Below are 17,633 nucleotides of genomic sequence, written 5' to 3' on the forward strand. Positions count from 1 at the left end.
TCACCCGACGCTTTATAAATTCACTTTATATTTACATGACATTAATTTCCTCGATCTCAGGCGGTTGAAGGGCTCGGCCCCAGCGGGGTTCCATAGATGAAGACAGGCCGTTTTGCAGGAGGCACGTTATCCTCCTGACATATCAAACTAATATTTGAAAATGTAATCTTCGATTTACATCTATACTGCAGCTGCATTTGGTCCCTGTCATCTCACTTTAAAGGCAGATCCCTGCACCAGGTGAATTAACCCACTGAGCTATCTGCGTAGACGGCTGGATACTTACAATGCAGGGGTAAGGACATGACTTCCCCCTGGCTACGAAAGAGGAGGAGGAAGACTGACAAGCTGGCGCAGCAGTGCATGAAAAAATGTTCTCTTCAAGACAGGGTGGTGAGAGAGGGAGGGGTCAGGTGAGTCTCAGACAAACGCCACAGTGCAGCCAGGAAAGAAGACCGAGTGGCGGGCGGAGAGACGAGAGGACGAGAGAACAGGGGAGCCAAGAGTAACGGAGGGCATACAAGAGAGAGAGAGATAACAAAGGGGCGAAGTTTAAATTGAAGGAGAAAGTAGGGCAGAAAGAGAAAAACAGAAAGGGGCGCGGAAGGAGCGAAAGAGACGAAAATTACAACATGAAAAAGAAAATAAGAAGATAGCAGGTGAAGAAAGACGGAACCCGAGAGAGGGGAAGAAAAAAAGTAGAGGGATGGGACGAGACAACCAGCCTAGGACTAGAGAAGAAGAATACTTTTAGAGGAAAGGCGAAAGACAGCAAGCAAGAGGGAGAGGGAACGAAGGAGCAAAGGAGAACACAAGAGAGGAGGAAAGACGATGAAGAGAGGAGAAGAGGGTGTGAATGTAGGAGAGAAGGACTTGTGCTGGCGTACACAAGCTGCGGAATGGGAGGTGGGCAGCGCCGAAGCCAGCCGCGCTGCAGGACACGCAGGCAAAGGAGGCGGCAGCACCAGGAGTACAGGGACTGAACCTGACATCCAAGCAGGCATGGAGGGTAAGAGACGCCTCCCGTACATTTCTCACTGAAGTTGTATATAGTGCTGGCATGCCATCTTCTGAGCGCTAGTCATGAGATTGAACATGGCGCCTGGATATCCTATCTCCGCGGTGGAATAACTCACCCAGGAGGTTTTATCGTTGCATTCTGATATTTTTAGTATTGATTTTATCGTACACTAAATAGGACGGCAAAGGAAGTCCCAGAATGCAAGGCAAAAACACGGGCCAGATAAACTACTTACGCCGGAATCTCATAATCTTGACTACACCGAGGGAGTTTTCCCGCACAGTGTCGGTAATTATGGGGGGTGGGGCAGCAGCTAAGCTGGGCAGACTTTGTACCTCTGATGAGTGGGCGCAGCAGTCAGAAAGCAGCATAAATGTCAAGTGGATCCGTCTCACGCAGTAACATAACATAGCAAGGATGCCAGAGAGCCTCTGGTGCAAGGAAAGCTCCCTTTTGAATGCAGGGGCGGCTGGTGACATTTGAAAGTGGTGAGGCGTAGAATTCTGGTGCAGCATTGTGCACATGCCCAACCTCTGTGCAGCTTTGTGCACAAGGCCAACCTCGATACAGTATCCTACACACAGAAGGACGTTTGACAATGCTGGTGTAGGGCCTTCTAGGGCAGAGTAGACGGGCACTCCTTACACAGTACCGTGCACAGTCACCAGAGATACCACTGTAAGCATCAATCCGAAACATCATTGCATGCAGGACAGTGCAACACTGTGCATTTTTAATCTTCTCACAACACAAGTGCATGCTATCAGACACCTCACACCACCGGGCATACAGCACACCCCAACAGCGCTTTTCACCCCCCTCACAGCACTATGCTCAAAAGCAGGCCGGAACACCCTGGCATCTTTGGAATAACTGTGTATGCATTTTGTCACTGACATACAAGTTCACACTCAACACTGCACACTTTCAACGCTGATGCAGCAGTGTACATAATGTCACCTCGCCTACTGCACACCTGGCCAGTCAGTGTACAGCACCGCCTTGTACAGTCCCTGTACATTTTCATTGGCACACAGAGCATTGTAGAGATCGTTTACAAAACTGTGCATAGCGAGCCCATCATAGCAATGTCAGCGCTGTCAACCCCGGGACAGAACTTTCAAACTCTTACCCTCTCTACATGTTATGTTATGTTATGTTACTATAGTTTTGTATAGCGCAAATCACCACTGGTCTCTAAACGCTTTCAAAGAAAAAGGAACACAACACAGAGCCACCGGTAGTCCGCCCGCGACCACACAGACGGTTTAAGGTATAGATGTTATTTTTTTAAACAAGTGGGTCTTTAACGCCTTTCTGAAAGACAATAGCACTGGCTCCCCTTGCAAGGTTGCCGGTAGCTCGTTCCAGATTTGCGGAAGGAGGACTGACAAAGCTCTACCACCCTTAGATTTAAGATTAAATAACCCACTGAACTACCTTCCCGGGGCTAGGACTGCTCAGCCTGCAGTGAGGTACACAGAAGGTGCCCGTGTGCATACCGTGCCTTCATGCACAACTTGCACTCTTACCGCCGTAGTCTGAAGACAGCATATCAGCATATGTCTGCAGTTTGCCATCCAGTCTCTGCTCCGCTAGTCCTAGAGTTCGTCAGGAGTGTTGTGGCCTCTCTGCTGATGCAGTTTTGTGGAGTGGAGTGGGTCAGGAGTGTTGTGACCTCTCTGCTGATGCTGTTCGAAGGGGTGGGGGTGCAGGAGAAGGCTGGGCTGCGAGGCCTCCCTGCTGAAGCCGTGCGGGGGTCAGGAGTGTTGTGGCCTCTCTGCTGAAGCCGTTTGGGGGGAGGGGGGGCTGGGTCAGCAACGCTGTGGCCTCTTTGCTGATGCTGTTCGAAGAGGAGGGGCCAGATGAAACGGGCTACCAAGGCAAGGCCTCTCGGTCAATGCCATGAGGGGGGGAGGGCGGATCGGGACAGTCGTGGCCTCTCTGCTGACACTGTCTTGAGGGGTCAGGAGTGGCTGGATCAGGAGAGTTGTGGCCTTTCTGCCGACGCTGGCCGAGGGGAGGTTGAAAACAGCAGCGCTGAACAAGCTATCATTTTTGGCTGCTCGCCGTGTGAGAGGTGTGTACTATCGCCTCACACGGCAGTCAGTGTCGGAAACAGAACACGGTGTAACTATCCTGGCGGCGCCTTCACCTGTTGTCACAACAGCGCCTCATTCATTCGAACTTGCGCCTCGTGTTGCACAATCATACTTGGCGCACACGGCCCCGGACACAAATTTTAAATGTAATCTAAAGAGCAGCACCCCACTCATGGACACATTGGTGGACTTTGATACTTTGCACCCCATTATCGGCCTCTTTCCCCCAGTACACTTGTTTTTGATCCCACATTCATATATTCCTCGTAAACACAGGCTGATAAGTGACACCTCGTTGGAGCCCCGCTACCCCCACATCTGTCGCGGCTCGCGGGTGGGGCGGGGAGTTAAAGATAAAAAAGGAAAACTTACCTCACAGCCGGCCGGTCCGCGCCACCTCTGCTCCCCTTGGCGCCTTCATGTCGGCACTGGAGCCGACTGAAAGCCCCTCTCAGCCAATCCTGGCGCCGCCAGCAGCGCCAGGATTGGTTTAGGGCACGGTTATTCTTCGCCCACGGCCTGCCGATTAGGAGCCCGAAGGGCTCCTAATGGGCATGCGCAAATAAGTCAAAACACAAGTGTGCATGAGTGGGCACGGGCTAAAAATTCGCCCTTCGTCCCCACTCATGCGCACTTGTGTTGTGCTGCTACCTTTTGCCCCTCTCTGGTCTGACAATCATGTCAGTCAACATGACGCCAGACCACCCACCCCCTTAAGTCTCTGAAGGGGGTGGGCAGTCCGACGTCATGCTGACTGACATAATTGTCAGTTCACCCTCTGCGCCTTTGAACTTAAGTAAACTGAGAGTTTACTTAAGTTCAGAGACGCCGAGGGAGCTGCGGGCAGGGGGGCTATGCCCCCACACCCCAATGGACGCACCGCGTCTGTTTGAATGCAGTTATCATGGTTCAATGGGTGCCTTGGTGCTCTGGGCTCCAGTGCCATTGCACCTTTTGCATCAATAGAAGCCACGCAGTTGATGTCAGGAGGGTGATTTAATTCCGTTACTAAATACACTTGCAGGCTACAGACCCACATTGGAAAGGGTAAAACCTCAAGTCCCAGCATGCTTAGTGTTGTTGCTAGACGTAGGTTATGTTCAAAGCACAAATCCTTTAAAAAGTAGTGGGAGACTGACCAAGTAAGACAGTATGCAAATGACCTCATGACGTCACGACGTAGCGCTATAAAAGAAATAAAATAGTGCTTTTTAAATTATTTGTGTAAATACTGGGACAGACTAACCCATCTTACAGTCTTACAGTGTCTGCATTTATATACAGGGACAGAACAAAGGCGAAAGCATGCCTCTCTTAAGTACCTGTGAAGAGAAGGCAAGCTGTGTGCCTTTGTTTCCCTATGTGGCATTTACATTTAAATGTAAGGTTCCAGGCGGCCCCCCAGTAAGCATATACAAACAAAAGGAGGCCTGATTGCCCCTTAACTTCGGCCCAGCTCAAGGTGAAACAAGCATTTACAATGCAATGGTCTCTTCATTGTTAAAGTTAGAGCTATTGGCATTGCTCATGACATTATTTTTATTTATGTTTTTGTTTTTAAAACATATAAATAAATGGCATTGCCATTTACAATGCCAACAGCTTAATCTCTCGCAAATGCGAGACCTATTGCATTTGCACCCACACACAGAGCCACCCACACAAAGCCACCCACACAGAGCCACCCACACAGAGTCACCCACATAGAGCCACCCACTTAGAGCCACCCACACACACAGAGCCACCTACACACACATACACAGAGCCACCCTCACACAGACCCACCTACACACACACAGAGCCATCCTCACACAGAACCACCTACAAAAAAAGCTACCCACACAGAGTCACACACACAGAGCCCAACACACACACAGAGCCCAACACACACACAGAGCCCAACACACACACAGACAGAGCCACACACACAGACAGAGCCACACACACACACAAACACACAGAGCCACACACACACACACAGACACACCCAGCCACACACACACAGAGCCACACACACACAGAGCCATACACACACAGAGAGCCACACACACAGAGCCACACATACACACACAGAGCCACACATACACACACGCAGCCACACACACACACACACGCAGCCACACACACACGCAGCCACACACACACATAGAGCCACACACACAGCCACACAGAGCCACACACACACAGAGCCCGACACATATACACAGAGCCACACACACACACAGAGCTACACACACACAGAGCTACACACACACAGAGCTACACACACAGACACAGAGTGAGCATCGTGTGAGCCACTGGACTCTCCCGCTGCCGGAGAGAACCGGGGGTCCCGGGCATGGCTTCATCTTCTAGTTCCCGGGAGTAGCAGCGCTCAGTCCGCAGCTGAGGGGCAGTAATGCCCAAGTAGTCTGAACAGGTTACGGGCACCGAGTTTCCTGCATGTTGTCGCCTGATGATGCGTAGTTAGCTGCAGAGGACAGAATCATATTACCCTAATACAAACTCTGCCAGGAGTTGCGGATATATGAGTGTACTTGAATAGTTTGACCACCGGAAAGTCTGCAAATAAAGCGCACTCTCGCATCCCTGTGAATTTCGCCTTCCCTGTGTGAGTGGGCTGGGTGCCAAGAGGCGCTCCCCGCTGTCCTCTTTAGACTTTCACTTCCCGAGGCAGGAGGCAGCTGCAGGACTTTCTGTTCCCGCTGATCGGCGCGGCCATGAGCTTCCATGTGAAGCCCGGGCTGCTGGCTCCGAGGCCTGGCAGTGGAGGAGGGAGCAGGAGGGCGCGCAGGGGACGCCGCAGCTGAGGGTCAGTAATGCCCAAGTAGTCTGAACAGGTTACGGACACCGAGTTTCCTGCATGTTTTTGCCCGATGATGCGTAGTTAGCTGCAGAGGACAGAATCATATTACCCTAATACGAACGCTGCCGGGAGTTGCGGATATATGAGTGTACTTGAATAGTTTGACCACCCGAAAGTCTGCAAATAAAGCGTACTCTCGCATCCCTGTGAATTTCGCCTTCCCTCTGTGAGTGGGCTGGGGGCCAAGAGGCGCTCCCCGCTGTCCTCTTTACACTTTTACTTAGCAAAGCAGGAGGCAGCTGCAGGGCTTTCTATTCCTGCTGATCGGCGCGGCCATGAGCTTCCATGTGAAGCCCGGCTGCTGGCTCCGAGGCCTGGCAGTGGAGGAGGGAGCAGGAGGGTGCGCAGGGGACGCTGCAGCTGAGGGTCAGTAATGCTCAAGTAGTCTGAACAGGTTACGGACACCGAGTTTCCTGCATGTTGTCGCCTGATGATGCATAGTTAGCTGCAGAGGACAGAATCATATTACCCTAATACGAACACTGCCGGGAGTTGTGGATATATGAGGGCAGACGGGCAGCAGGAGTCTGTAAGCCCTGTCCTTTTTGGATTGGGGGGCGTGTTTTTCTTTAGAGAAAGAAACGAAAAAAACACGCCCCTCAATCCGAAAAAGACGGGGCTTACAGCGAAAAGAGATCGTCACAGAGACCTCTTCTCCAATGGCTGGCCGCCGTTTAGGAGGCCAGCCAATGGAGAAGAGGGTTTGGTTTAAGCCTCACTACTCTGAGACATAAGATCTCGCCAGCGAGACTGCGCATGCGCAGCCTACGCTAGCCGAGACCTAAAAAGGGTCCCTCACTGCCTGCACGTTGCTGCTGGGAATGGAAAGCAGCCGAACGTACAGGCGCTGCTGAACGTGTTCCGGTGTCTTACACTGGGACAAGATCAACATATTTCTGTTGGACCTAATTTCTTGCCAGGAGGGACGGTGTCCACCCTGTAAAAACAGTGGGTAGACGCCATGTAGCTGTGTGTACCCCCTACTCGAACCCTGGTTATGTTATGTTGATTTGTATAGCGCACTAATCACCCTAGCGGGTATCCAGGTGCTTGGGCAAAGGTGTGTAGGTGTGTGGTCCCAAGGTGCTTATATGAAGAGCAATGTCTTCAGCTTCTTGGAACTCAATAAGTGAGGAGGCTCTGATTTATTGAAGGAAGTTGTTCCATGTCTTGGGTGTGATGTAGGAGAATGAGCGACCTCCAGGTTTGCTTTTGCGGATGCGGGCATGTGTGCGAGTGAGAGTGTGGCACAGCGTAGGTGTCTGGTGGGTTGGTGAAAATGTATACAGCTGTTCAGGTATTATGGCCCTGTGTTGAGTAGGACTTTCTATGTGTATGTGAGGAGTTTGCATTGGCTGTGCTTGTGAATGGGGAGCCAGTGAAGCTTCCTGAGGAGTGGTGAGATGTTGGTTGCTTTGTTGGAGGTTAAGTATGAGTCTTGCGACTGCGTTCTGGATGGTCTGGAGCAGTGTGGAAGTTGTTTGGGGATAACGGTGTAGAGAGTGTTGCAGTAGTCCAGCCTGCTGATGAATGCTTGTGTGATGGTCCCTGGTTTTCTGAGGCAACCATTTGAAGATCTTTTGCAGCATGCAAAGGATGTGGAAGCATGAGCTGCACACTGCATTGACTTGAGCCGTCGTGTTGAGCTTGTCATATAGGATACACCTAGATTTCTTTTGTGTTCTGTTGGGGTGGGTGTTGGTCCTAGCTCCGATGACCAATAGGTGGAATCCCATGGGAAGATGTTGTTGCTGAAGACCAATACTTCCGTCTTGTCGGAGCCGAACTTCAGGCACCTGGTTTCTTCTCTAGTCTGCTGCCATGATCATGCAGTTTACTCTGGTGGTGTTTGTCCTCTCCACCAGGGAGAGAATGCATTGGGTGTAAACAGCATAGGAGATGATGGTGATGTCTTGTGATCAGATGATGTCGGCGAGCAATGTCCTGTGTATTTATTAAAGAGTAGGGCTGGGGGACGATCCCTGTGGGGCAACGCATATCAGTTTCTTGGACTTCAATGTGAAGGGTGGCAGCCTGATTCTTTGGGTTCTTCATGTGGGGAAGGAAAGCATCCATTTGAGCGTGGATCCTTGTATGCCAATCTTGTGACGTCTTCTGATTAGGGTGTTGTGGGAAACAGTGTCAAAGGCCGCAGAAAGGTTTAGCAGGATGAGGGCTGCTGCTTTTCCATAGTTCAGGATGTTTCAAATGTTGTCGGAGGCCGCTATAAGTGTTTTTGTGTGTTGTTGTGTGTAGTCTAGAAGATGGTGAAATTCGGGGTGGGTTGTGAGTTGCTTGTTAATGTTAATGTTATTTGACATTTGTTAAGCGCTCGTACGCCCGGAGGCTTCATGGCGCTGTAGGAAGGAACAGGCGTGGCCATCGGTTGGTGGAGAAAAGGCAGCTTAGTGATGCGCCTGAGAGAAGAGCCAGGTCTTCAGAGAGTGTCTGAAGCTGAGGATGTTGTCACTAAGTTTCAGATGAAGAGGGAAAGAGTTCCAGAGGGCAGCTGCAAGATGGTCAAAGCAGCTGCCTCCGAGACGCTTCTTCTTATACGAAGGGATAGTCAGAAGGGCTTTATGAGCAGACCGGAGGTTGCGGGGGGGGCTGTATTTTTTAAATAGGTCTCTAATGAAAATGGGACCAATGTCGTGTAAAGACTTGAAAAGGATACACCCAGCTTTGAAGGCCACGCGTTGCTCAACCGGGAGCCAATGCAGCTGTTTCAAGCCAGGTCTGACTGATTGCCTTCTAGGGATGTTCAAGAGAAGTCTGGCTGCCTGGTTTTGAACCAGCTGGAGGCGTTTTAGCTCTCCAGTTTGGAGCCCAAGGTATAGACTGTTGGAAAAGTCCAATCTGGACAAAACCAGGGAGATGACGATCTGAGTAAGGGCAGCTTGGGAGAAGAAGCGGGCAATTTTTTTTATTTTCTTCAGCTGAAAAAAACTGGAGGAAACAACAGCTCCAATTTGTTTTTTCAGGGAGAGATCCTCACTAATAAAAATGCCAAGGCTCTTAACCGAGGATGATTTAGATGGGGGGGCGCCCATGCAGGAGGGCCAGAAACTGGGGTTCCAGCTGAGGGTGCTCTGTCCAGGCAAGACCAGTTCGGTCTTGCCTGGGTTAAGTTTCAGGTGATTGCAGCTCATCCAGCTCAAAATGTGGGACATGATGTTTTGGAATTCTACCACAGAGTCCTTGGTGTTCAAAGGAAAGATGAGCTGCAAATCATCGGCGTAATTGAAAATGGTGACCTTAGCGTGCCTGAGGGAATACAAAAGAGGGCGTAGATACAAATTAAAAAGCAGGGGAGACAACGAGGAGCCTTGAGGTACTCCACAGATGGTAGATATGGTGGGAGCCGTGAAGGAGCCCAGTCTGACCGATTGAGTTCGGTCAGTGATAAATGAACGGATCCAGCTCAGCGCAGGGCCCCTGAGGCCTGCCTGTTCGACACGGTCGACCAAGATGGTATAGTCGACCGTGTCGAAAGCAGCAGAGAGGTCTAAGAGCACCAGAGCCTGATGGATCCCTTCATCCGCATTCCGCCTCAGGGTATTCTGCACCGAGAGGATGACCGCCTCAGTAGAATGGCAAGGGCGGAAACCGGCCTGATTAGGTGCAAGATACTCCGAATTTTCGAGGAATGTGGAGATGCTGTCACATACATGAGACTCCAAAAGTTTGGCGCAGTATGGCAGCAAAGATATAGGCCTGTAATTGAGTGGGTCTAATGGATTGGCTCCTGCCTTTTTTATGAGGGGAATAAGGAGGGCTTTTTTAAAGTTGTTTGGAACTTTACCCTGAGCAAGTGAGCCATTCAGCATGGGAAGTAGGCCCCCAGGGATGCTGGTGCCCACTTCTTTCAGGATGTAAGGGGGGCAGATGTCATCAGTTGAACCGGATTTGATCTTAGAAAGAAGTTTAGATAGATTAGCGTTTTCAATGGGGGGGTAGGAGTCCAGGGTAACAGGGTTATAAAAGGTGTCTGCAAATAAAAGGGGAGGCTGAGTGGTAGGAATGTTTTGTTTAATGGTGCAAATTTTGTCAAAGAAAAAGGAGTTTAATGAGTTACAAAGTCCCTGAGTGGGAACTGTCGGGAGGGAGGTTCTGTCACTGGTGCTAAGATCTTCCACAATGTTGAACAGTTCTTTGGATTGATTATGAGCCTTAAGAATTTTTTCCGAAAAATAGTCGGTTTTGTGTTTTAAAATAAGCTTTTGGTAATTTTTGCGAGCCTTGCAATAGTTAGCCCTATCTTGTTCTAAATAGGCTGTACGCCACTTTCGCTCCAATTGACGAACTTCAAGTTTATGGGTTTTCAGAAGAGGTGTAAACCACCTGTGGGCGTCATTGGGGCGAGAGCGTGGAAAGTAGGTACAGGGGGCGTGAGCATCCGCTGCCTGGAGTAGCCACCCTGAGAAAGCTTCTTCCATCTTTTCGATGTCCCGGTCAAACGGGGGTAGGGAAGAAGTTAATGAACCAATAAAAGCGGGGACATCAACATTCTTCCACCTTCTAGTTTTTCCTCCTGGCTTGGGCAGGGGATTTCTACTTCTCCCGGTGGTCATAGTAAAATTGATCAGATAATGATCCGACCAAACACAGGGCATGATAGACTTAATAGCCAAGGAAATGTTTTGGGACCAAATTTGATCAAGGCTATGCCCTTTGTCATGAGTAGGAAGGTGAATATGTTGGGAGAGGTTCATGTCGAGGAGGGTTTCTTTCAGCGTAGCTGCCTTAGGGTCAGACTCGGCAGAGTCCAGCCAAAGGTTGAAGTCTCCCAGCAACACAATTTTATTATGGGAGATTATCAGAGGAGCAAGTTGTTCAGCTAGGGATGCCGAAAAAGAGGGCATATTTTGAGGGGGGCGATATATAAGGATGATAAGTAATGATCCAGTATTAGTATCCATTTTAAAGATCAAGTTGTCTGTTCCTAATATGTCGAAGGATGGTAAAGAGGAGACTTTATGGGTGCTGCGAATAATCGCAGCAACCCCCCCACCTCTTTTGCCGGCTGGTCTGTCGACATGTAGAATATAGTAGTTTGAGGGAACTGCCGCTAAGATGTCGGGTAGGGAACCCTCAGTAAGCCAAGTCTCAGAGAGAAACAAAAAATCAGGTTGTTCAGCCTGGAGCAAGAGAAAGATATCCAAATGGTGTTTAACCATGGATCTAGTGTTTAGATATAGACATTTGAGAATGGCCTCAGAGTCATTGGGAGTAAAATGAGGTACATAGGACCTAGGCTTAGGAGCCTTGCCGAGAGAGAATTCGGGCTTCAAAATGCCGTGAGTGGCGGCGCGCTTTAGAACAAAAGCGGGTGGGGCGGGTCCGGCGCTGTCAGTGGGCCTAAGTGACAGCAGTGAGGAGGTGGAACATGTGTAAAAATGACCAGGGGTTATGGCCCCAGACCCCGGTCTGCCGCGGACGGGCGCAGACGGGCTTGCCCCAGGCGCGCCTTCGGCACGCAAACGGCGCTCCCGCTGCGCTCGTCCGCTGCGCTCGTCCGCTGCGCTGGGGGGGGTCGGCACATTTGTGATAGTTGTTAAGGGCGTGGCCTCGCAGTGGGCGTGGCTACACCTTTGCCGCGCTGGCGGTGAGGGCGTTTTCCCCTGATTCTGGAGGGTCTGACTTAGCGCGTAACAGCAGCGCTTTCACACAGGTGAGCTAAGATCGTCTTATTTTTAAAAACACAACACAAAAGGTGACAGTTTTAAAAAAGCGAAGCAGTTTACAAAACCTCCGGCTTTCCGCCTCAGAGGGGTTCCAGTGAGTTGTGATCGTTGCGCTTTCAAGCGTTTAAGTACTCGGTCGGTGGGCGTGGCCTCGCAATGGGCGTGGCTACACCTTTGCCACGCTGGCGGTGAGGGCGTTTTCCCCTGATTCTGGAGGGTCTGACTTAGCGCGTAACAGCAGCGCTTTCACACAGGTGAGCTAAGATCGTCTTATTTTTATAAACACAACACAAAAGGTGACAGTTTTAAAAAAGCGAAGCAGTTTACAAAACCTCCGGCTTTCCGCCTCAGAGGGGTTCCAGTGAGTGGCCTTCTCAATCACTTTGGCTGGATGGGGGAGCAAAGAGATGGGTCGGAAGTTGCTCAATTGATTTGGGTCAGCTGTGGGTTTTTGAGGAGGGTGTTGATTTCTACAAGTTTCCATTCATTTGGGACAATGGCGCTTGTGATGGAGGTGTTGATGATGTGGGTCAGGGTGGTGCTGATTGGCGATGTTCCCAGGTTGTAGATGTGGTGGAAACATGGGAGTGGATGGTCTGAATGACTGCAGCTGTGTCGTTTTTGGTGAGGGTTACCCTTTTGGTCACATGTCCATCTTGGTTGGTTGTGGGTAAGTTAGCGATGAGTACCCTAGGGTTGGGTTGGTGTGTGAAGTTGCTGCAGATGTTTGAGATTTTGCTGTGGAAGAAGTTGGATAGATTATAGCAGAGTTGTTGGTAGGAAGCAATGTTGTTGACTGCGGCTGATGGCGAGGCGAAATCCTTGATGGCCAAGAAGATCTCCTTGCAACTATTGGAGCTTCCTTCGATGTGGTCCACTACTGTTTTTTTCTTGGTATCTCTAATTTGCTGGTGATAGCATCAGAGAGCAGACTTGTAGATAGTTCTGTTGGAGGTGTCATGGCTGGCTCTCCTAGCTGTTTACAGTGGTGTTGGTGTCTCAGGGGTCTTCTTTGTACCAGCTGGCCCGCTTGTTTGATCTACTATGCTTGTTGGGTTTGATGGGCGTGAGGGAGTGCGTGCATTTCTTGCTCCAGTTGTTGAAGTTACTGATGTCCTTGTCGAGGTTGTCTGTGGGGCTAGTCTGATCGGTGCTGAGGGCGCTGAGCCAGTCTGCTTCTGTTATTTTGCCCCAGCTGAGGCTTGGAGTGCTGAACCTGGCAGGGGTGTTAACTTCAAGTGTGTTGATTTGGACGTAGATGATGGAGTGGCCGATCCATGTGAGCTGTTTGGTGGAGTTGCATTTGTTGCCGTCGCTTGTAGTGAAGATGGGGTCCAGTGTGTGTCCTGCAGTGTGTGTTGTTTCTGTGAAGAGCTTGTTGAGTCCAATGTTGCTCAAGCTTTCGAGGAGTGCTGTGGAGCAGAGGTAGTTTCGGTCTTCCAGGTGAAAGTTGAGGCCACCGAGAAAAATGTGGGCTCTAGAGTAGTTAGTGAGCGGAGTGACAAAGTTGGCGATGAAGTTGGTAGAGGTGACTCAGGGTCCAGGTGGTGGGTAAGCGAGGGTTACGCTCAGGGTGAATTTTTCAGAGATTTGAACCAGAAGGTACAGGTGTTCCATGAATGCGGTGGTGTTCTCACTGGATGTTGTGCATTTGATGGATTCCTTGTAGATGATAGCGAGACCTCCTCCTGACTTGTGAAGGCGGTCCTGTCAAGCAATCTTGTAGTCAGCTGGGATGGCTGTAGCGATGTCGGGAGCTGATGAGGCGTTTAGCCATGTCTCGGTGACAAAGAGGATGTTGGGTGCATCGCTGCTCAGAAGATCCCTTACCTTGGTTGTGTGTGTGCGGGTTTGCTATGGCGTGTGGTGTAGCGTGGGAGTGTAGGCATTGTTGGTGCTGGTGTGTGTGTTGGCAGGGGTTGTTGAGGGCGTTTTAAGTGTATGTGTGGGGAGTGTGGATGGGTGGCTGCTGGAGGATTTGGCAGTGGATACAGGTGAAAGATCCTGACGGTGGTGTGAGGTGAAGCACGGAATCAGTTGGGGGAATGGTGTCCGGGGTCTGGAGACCTAAGGAATACTGCAGAATGTCGCTGGGCAGTGATAGGACCAGGCTTCCTGATGCTGGGGGTGGTCCAGGCATGGACAGGTGCACACTGACTTGCATTTGGTGCACCTTCTGCGCATGTCCGCTACAGGCACGTGATGTAGCTGCCATTAAGTAGGTCCTCGCAGGGGAGAGGAGTCCAAGGTGCCATGATGTCATTTCCTGTGCTGAAGGGAGAGACAAAATGAAGTCCTCTTGCTTGGCTTCTTCTTTTAAAGACTAATTTGGCCGGAAAACCAGTAATGTCACTTCCTATACGGATGGATGATGGGAAATTCAGTGATGTCCCTTCCTGTGCAGGTAGATGATGGGAGAGCCTTTGATGTCACTCGATGCGCTGATGGGTGAGGAAGTCCTCTTGCTTGTCGTCATCTTTTAAAGACGGTTTTGAGGGGAAACCCAGTAAAGTAATTTCCTGTCCAGATGGATGATGGGAAATTCAGTGATGTCACTTCATGTGCAGGTGGATGATGGAAGATCAAGTAATGTCACTTCATGTGCTGATGGGTGATGGGAAATGAAGTCCTCTTGCTAAGCTTCTTCTTTCAAAGACAGTTTTGATAGGAAAACCAGTAATGTAAGTTCCTGTCCACATGGATAATGGGACATTCAGTGATGTAACTTCCTGTGCATGTGGATGATGGGCGATCCAGTGATGTTGCTTCCTGTGTTGATGGGTGATGGGGAATGAAGTCCTCTTGCTTGTCTTCTTCTTTTAAAGCCATTTTTGGCAGGAAAACCAGTAATGTCACTTTCTCCCCTGATGGATAATGGGAAATTCAGTGACGTCACTTCCTGTGCATGTGGATGATGGGAGATCCAGTGATGCCACTTACTGTGCCAATGGGTGATGGGAGAAGATCTGGTGATTATCACTGTTAATAGACAAGGTCTTTTGAAAGTCGCCCTCATGACATGGGATGAGTTGATGATCAGGTTTATATGAGAAATCAGGAGCTGATCAGTATGGTAGAAGAGGAAGAGGGCAACTTGAACTGCACTTCATGTTTTCTAGTCACCCCAATATCATGTGAGAACTCTTCAGCCAAAGACGGCTTTTTAGCCACAGCACTTTCCATGACTTTTTTTAACCCAGACTTCAGTTGCTCAAAGCTCAACTACTGGCCCTAGCCTGCTCAGTGTTGTTGGCAGAGGAACAAGGACTGCAGTAAGTCACCCAGGGGAAAGTAAGCACAGGACAATACACAGTTTCTGACAACATTACTTAGTATGCTGGTGTATTTGAGCTCATCCTTATAACTTTGAAAGCAAAACTACAAGTCATAGAATGTTTAGTGCCTTTGGCTAAAAGGCCAGGACTGGCTTAAGGTGTCACATGTAAGGTGTCACATGTAGTTACATTTCCTTTGAAACCGATGTTAAGGCCTACAATTGCGTTTATTGACTGCCCATCGGTCAGACTTCTGTTTGCATCCCTGTTGCAGTGTCTTTCTGGTCAGTCCCTGGCCAGTGCAGGGTTACTTCAACCTTTACATCACCTGTTACCTGTGTCATTGACTGTGCCGTCCAAAACGCAAGGTGCCCCGGATTCATCATTATAGGATTTTCTCAAAATTTGATAGTGTTGGGTTCTGCTGCTCTCAGTTTGGAGTTCAAAGTCATTGATAGTCTTGATGGTCTGGCATTACATTGGAGAATGGGAAGGATGGACAGAGCCCTCTGGTGTATCAGCATTGAAGGCCCAGAATAAATAGGCTGCACTGTGACACACTCCTTTCCTGAACGATCAGAGTCTTAATTGGAGGAAGCACCTTTCTCTGAAAGCACCCTCAACTTCACTGGGTTTCTAATCCTCTATGGGTGGCTCTTAATCTCACGGGAGTGGGCAAGGATCCCACCTTGAAAGGGCAGTAGTGGGATCACCACCTTCGCTGCATGGGTGTCAGAGGTGATGGGCAAACTTCAAACTATAAACAATTGTACACTTGAAGAAATATAAGGAATTGCCCCTCTCCTGCCCTCATGCTACAAAGAGAGTCTGAGGCCTGATGGTCATCAGTCAATAGCCAAGAGCTAAATATAAGTTTGGGTGGTAATTTAGAAGAGAAGAATTCACCTATGGAATTTCATCCAACACAGTAATATTATGGAGAAGATTCCAGGACATCTTCTGGCAAACGTTATGTTCATTCAGATAGTATAGTGTACACAGGCTTCTCAAGTTCTACTCAAGAGTAACAGATATTCATGGACACTGGATGGAGTTGTGAGGCTCGAAGTTCAGTTCGCAGCAACTAGATCTCCTCTTAGAGAATATATAGAGAAGAAAGACTTCTATTGCTCCACATTCAAGTAGACATCCTTCCTGGCATTACTTGGGCTTGTGAGGTGCAGGTGCCACTGTCTAATCTAAATGACCACAGATCCAGTATGTAGACAGGAAAGGGTTCAACTGGGCAGAAAAATATGTTTCTAGGTAGATTGCCATACAGAGTAAAAGGCTTACCACTGTTACACTTGCAAGCAATAGACATCCTTCTATGCATAAAATGCAATTTTCTGGCTTCAGTACCACATTCAGTGCCTAAAGTTCCTCTTAGAGACAACAGTCAAAGAAGATAGATAGAGTGTATTTCAACTGTCAATCAACAGATGTGAAGAAGGGCAGCAATGTGCAGCATCAGTAATGTCATCAAGGATTACATGAATGACGGTATGTGTGATATCTTCTTTAATTATGCTAAGCGTGAGGCCATAAGCAATGCATTGCTGGTGCCATGTGTGTGTTGCTATCCACACAGGGGTTATTTCTTTGATTTTTTGGTTTTAAAGAGTAACCGTAACATTGTTTCGACTGCAGTTGTTTGGGAATTTCAGTGTTTTGTATAGTGCTGGTTAATAACTGATCTTAGTATGCAACCATCATGCTCATTGCCAGAATTCTTTTTTCCAGGGAATATAAATTACATATGTGGATGTTACAAGTGGAATCTGATATTTACTACTGCTGCTGAGTATGAGGAGGTGCCTTGATTCATGAGATGTGGATGCTCTATGTTTTCCTGAAATCAAAGATGTCTACACATTTCTTATTGAGCTTGTTGTGCTGGGTGCCATTCCTAAGGTCCCTGGCCATAGTTCTGGGAAGAGAAAAGGGTTACGCAAATCTACAATTTGACTTTTCTGTTTGGAGGCATTCGATGTTACATAATTTGCTTTATCTATTGATGAATGGCATATAGTTCACATATAACGCCTGTGTTCACTGAGGTGTACAGTCATTCTCCATGTCGTCACATTCAATTCAAGACATTCCTGCAAAGACTTGGTGTACATCTAGTACCAGAAAGTCTTTAAGTGTTTTGATAGTTTAAAAAAAATAAAAACAATGCATTATATAAAATATCGTCTACAGCATAGCACAACAATGCTGAAGTTACATCACACAAAAAACAGCAATCGATCCAAAATAAATCTGGCATTTAATATCGGCAAAATTATATTATATGCACGAAAGAGCTCAAGTAAATATGTTTATGTGAACATTCATATAAAAAGTGTTCTGCACTAGGTGTTTTCACCTTGACTTTTCTTGTAGTATAAATGTTATTGTCATAATCCAAAGATTACAAGAAAAATGTGATAATAAATACATCCTACAAAACAAGTCACCCGATAAGACACTCAAAAGGTGAAATTTAAAATGTGACAATTCTTAACTAAAATGAAATTTCTCTTATATGATTTGGTTCAGGTAGCAGTAAATATGATCTACGGATTTCACAAATGTAACAATAAACGCATTAAAGAGAGTGCTAAAACAAAATTTTACTGTCCTGTGAGTTGTCCACATTTTAGCGTCTCAGAATGCTGGCCGTAGCTATTTCTTCCGAAA

General features: G+C 48.4%; 1 protein-coding gene across 1 annotated transcript in view; it reads left to right on the plus strand.

Moving 5' to 3' along the window:
• The first annotated feature begins 793 nt into the window (after positions 1-793).
• Positions 794-17,633, plus strand: part of CARD10 (caspase recruitment domain family member 10) — a 288,602-nt gene continuing 271,762 nt past the window's right edge. The window contains exon 1 of the mRNA XM_086963072.1: positions 794-1,009. Coding sequence (XP_086819198.1) covers positions 832-1,009 — 178 coding nt within the window. The 5' untranslated portion in view covers positions 794-831. The remainder of the gene's footprint in view (positions 1,010-17,633) is intronic.

Source organism: Lissotriton vulgaris, chromosome 1_1 (genome assembly GCF_964263255.1).
Source record: "Lissotriton vulgaris chromosome 1_1, aLisVul1.2, whole genome shotgun sequence".
NCBI classification, from domain to species: domain Eukaryota; kingdom Metazoa; phylum Chordata; class Amphibia; order Caudata; family Salamandridae; genus Lissotriton; species Lissotriton vulgaris.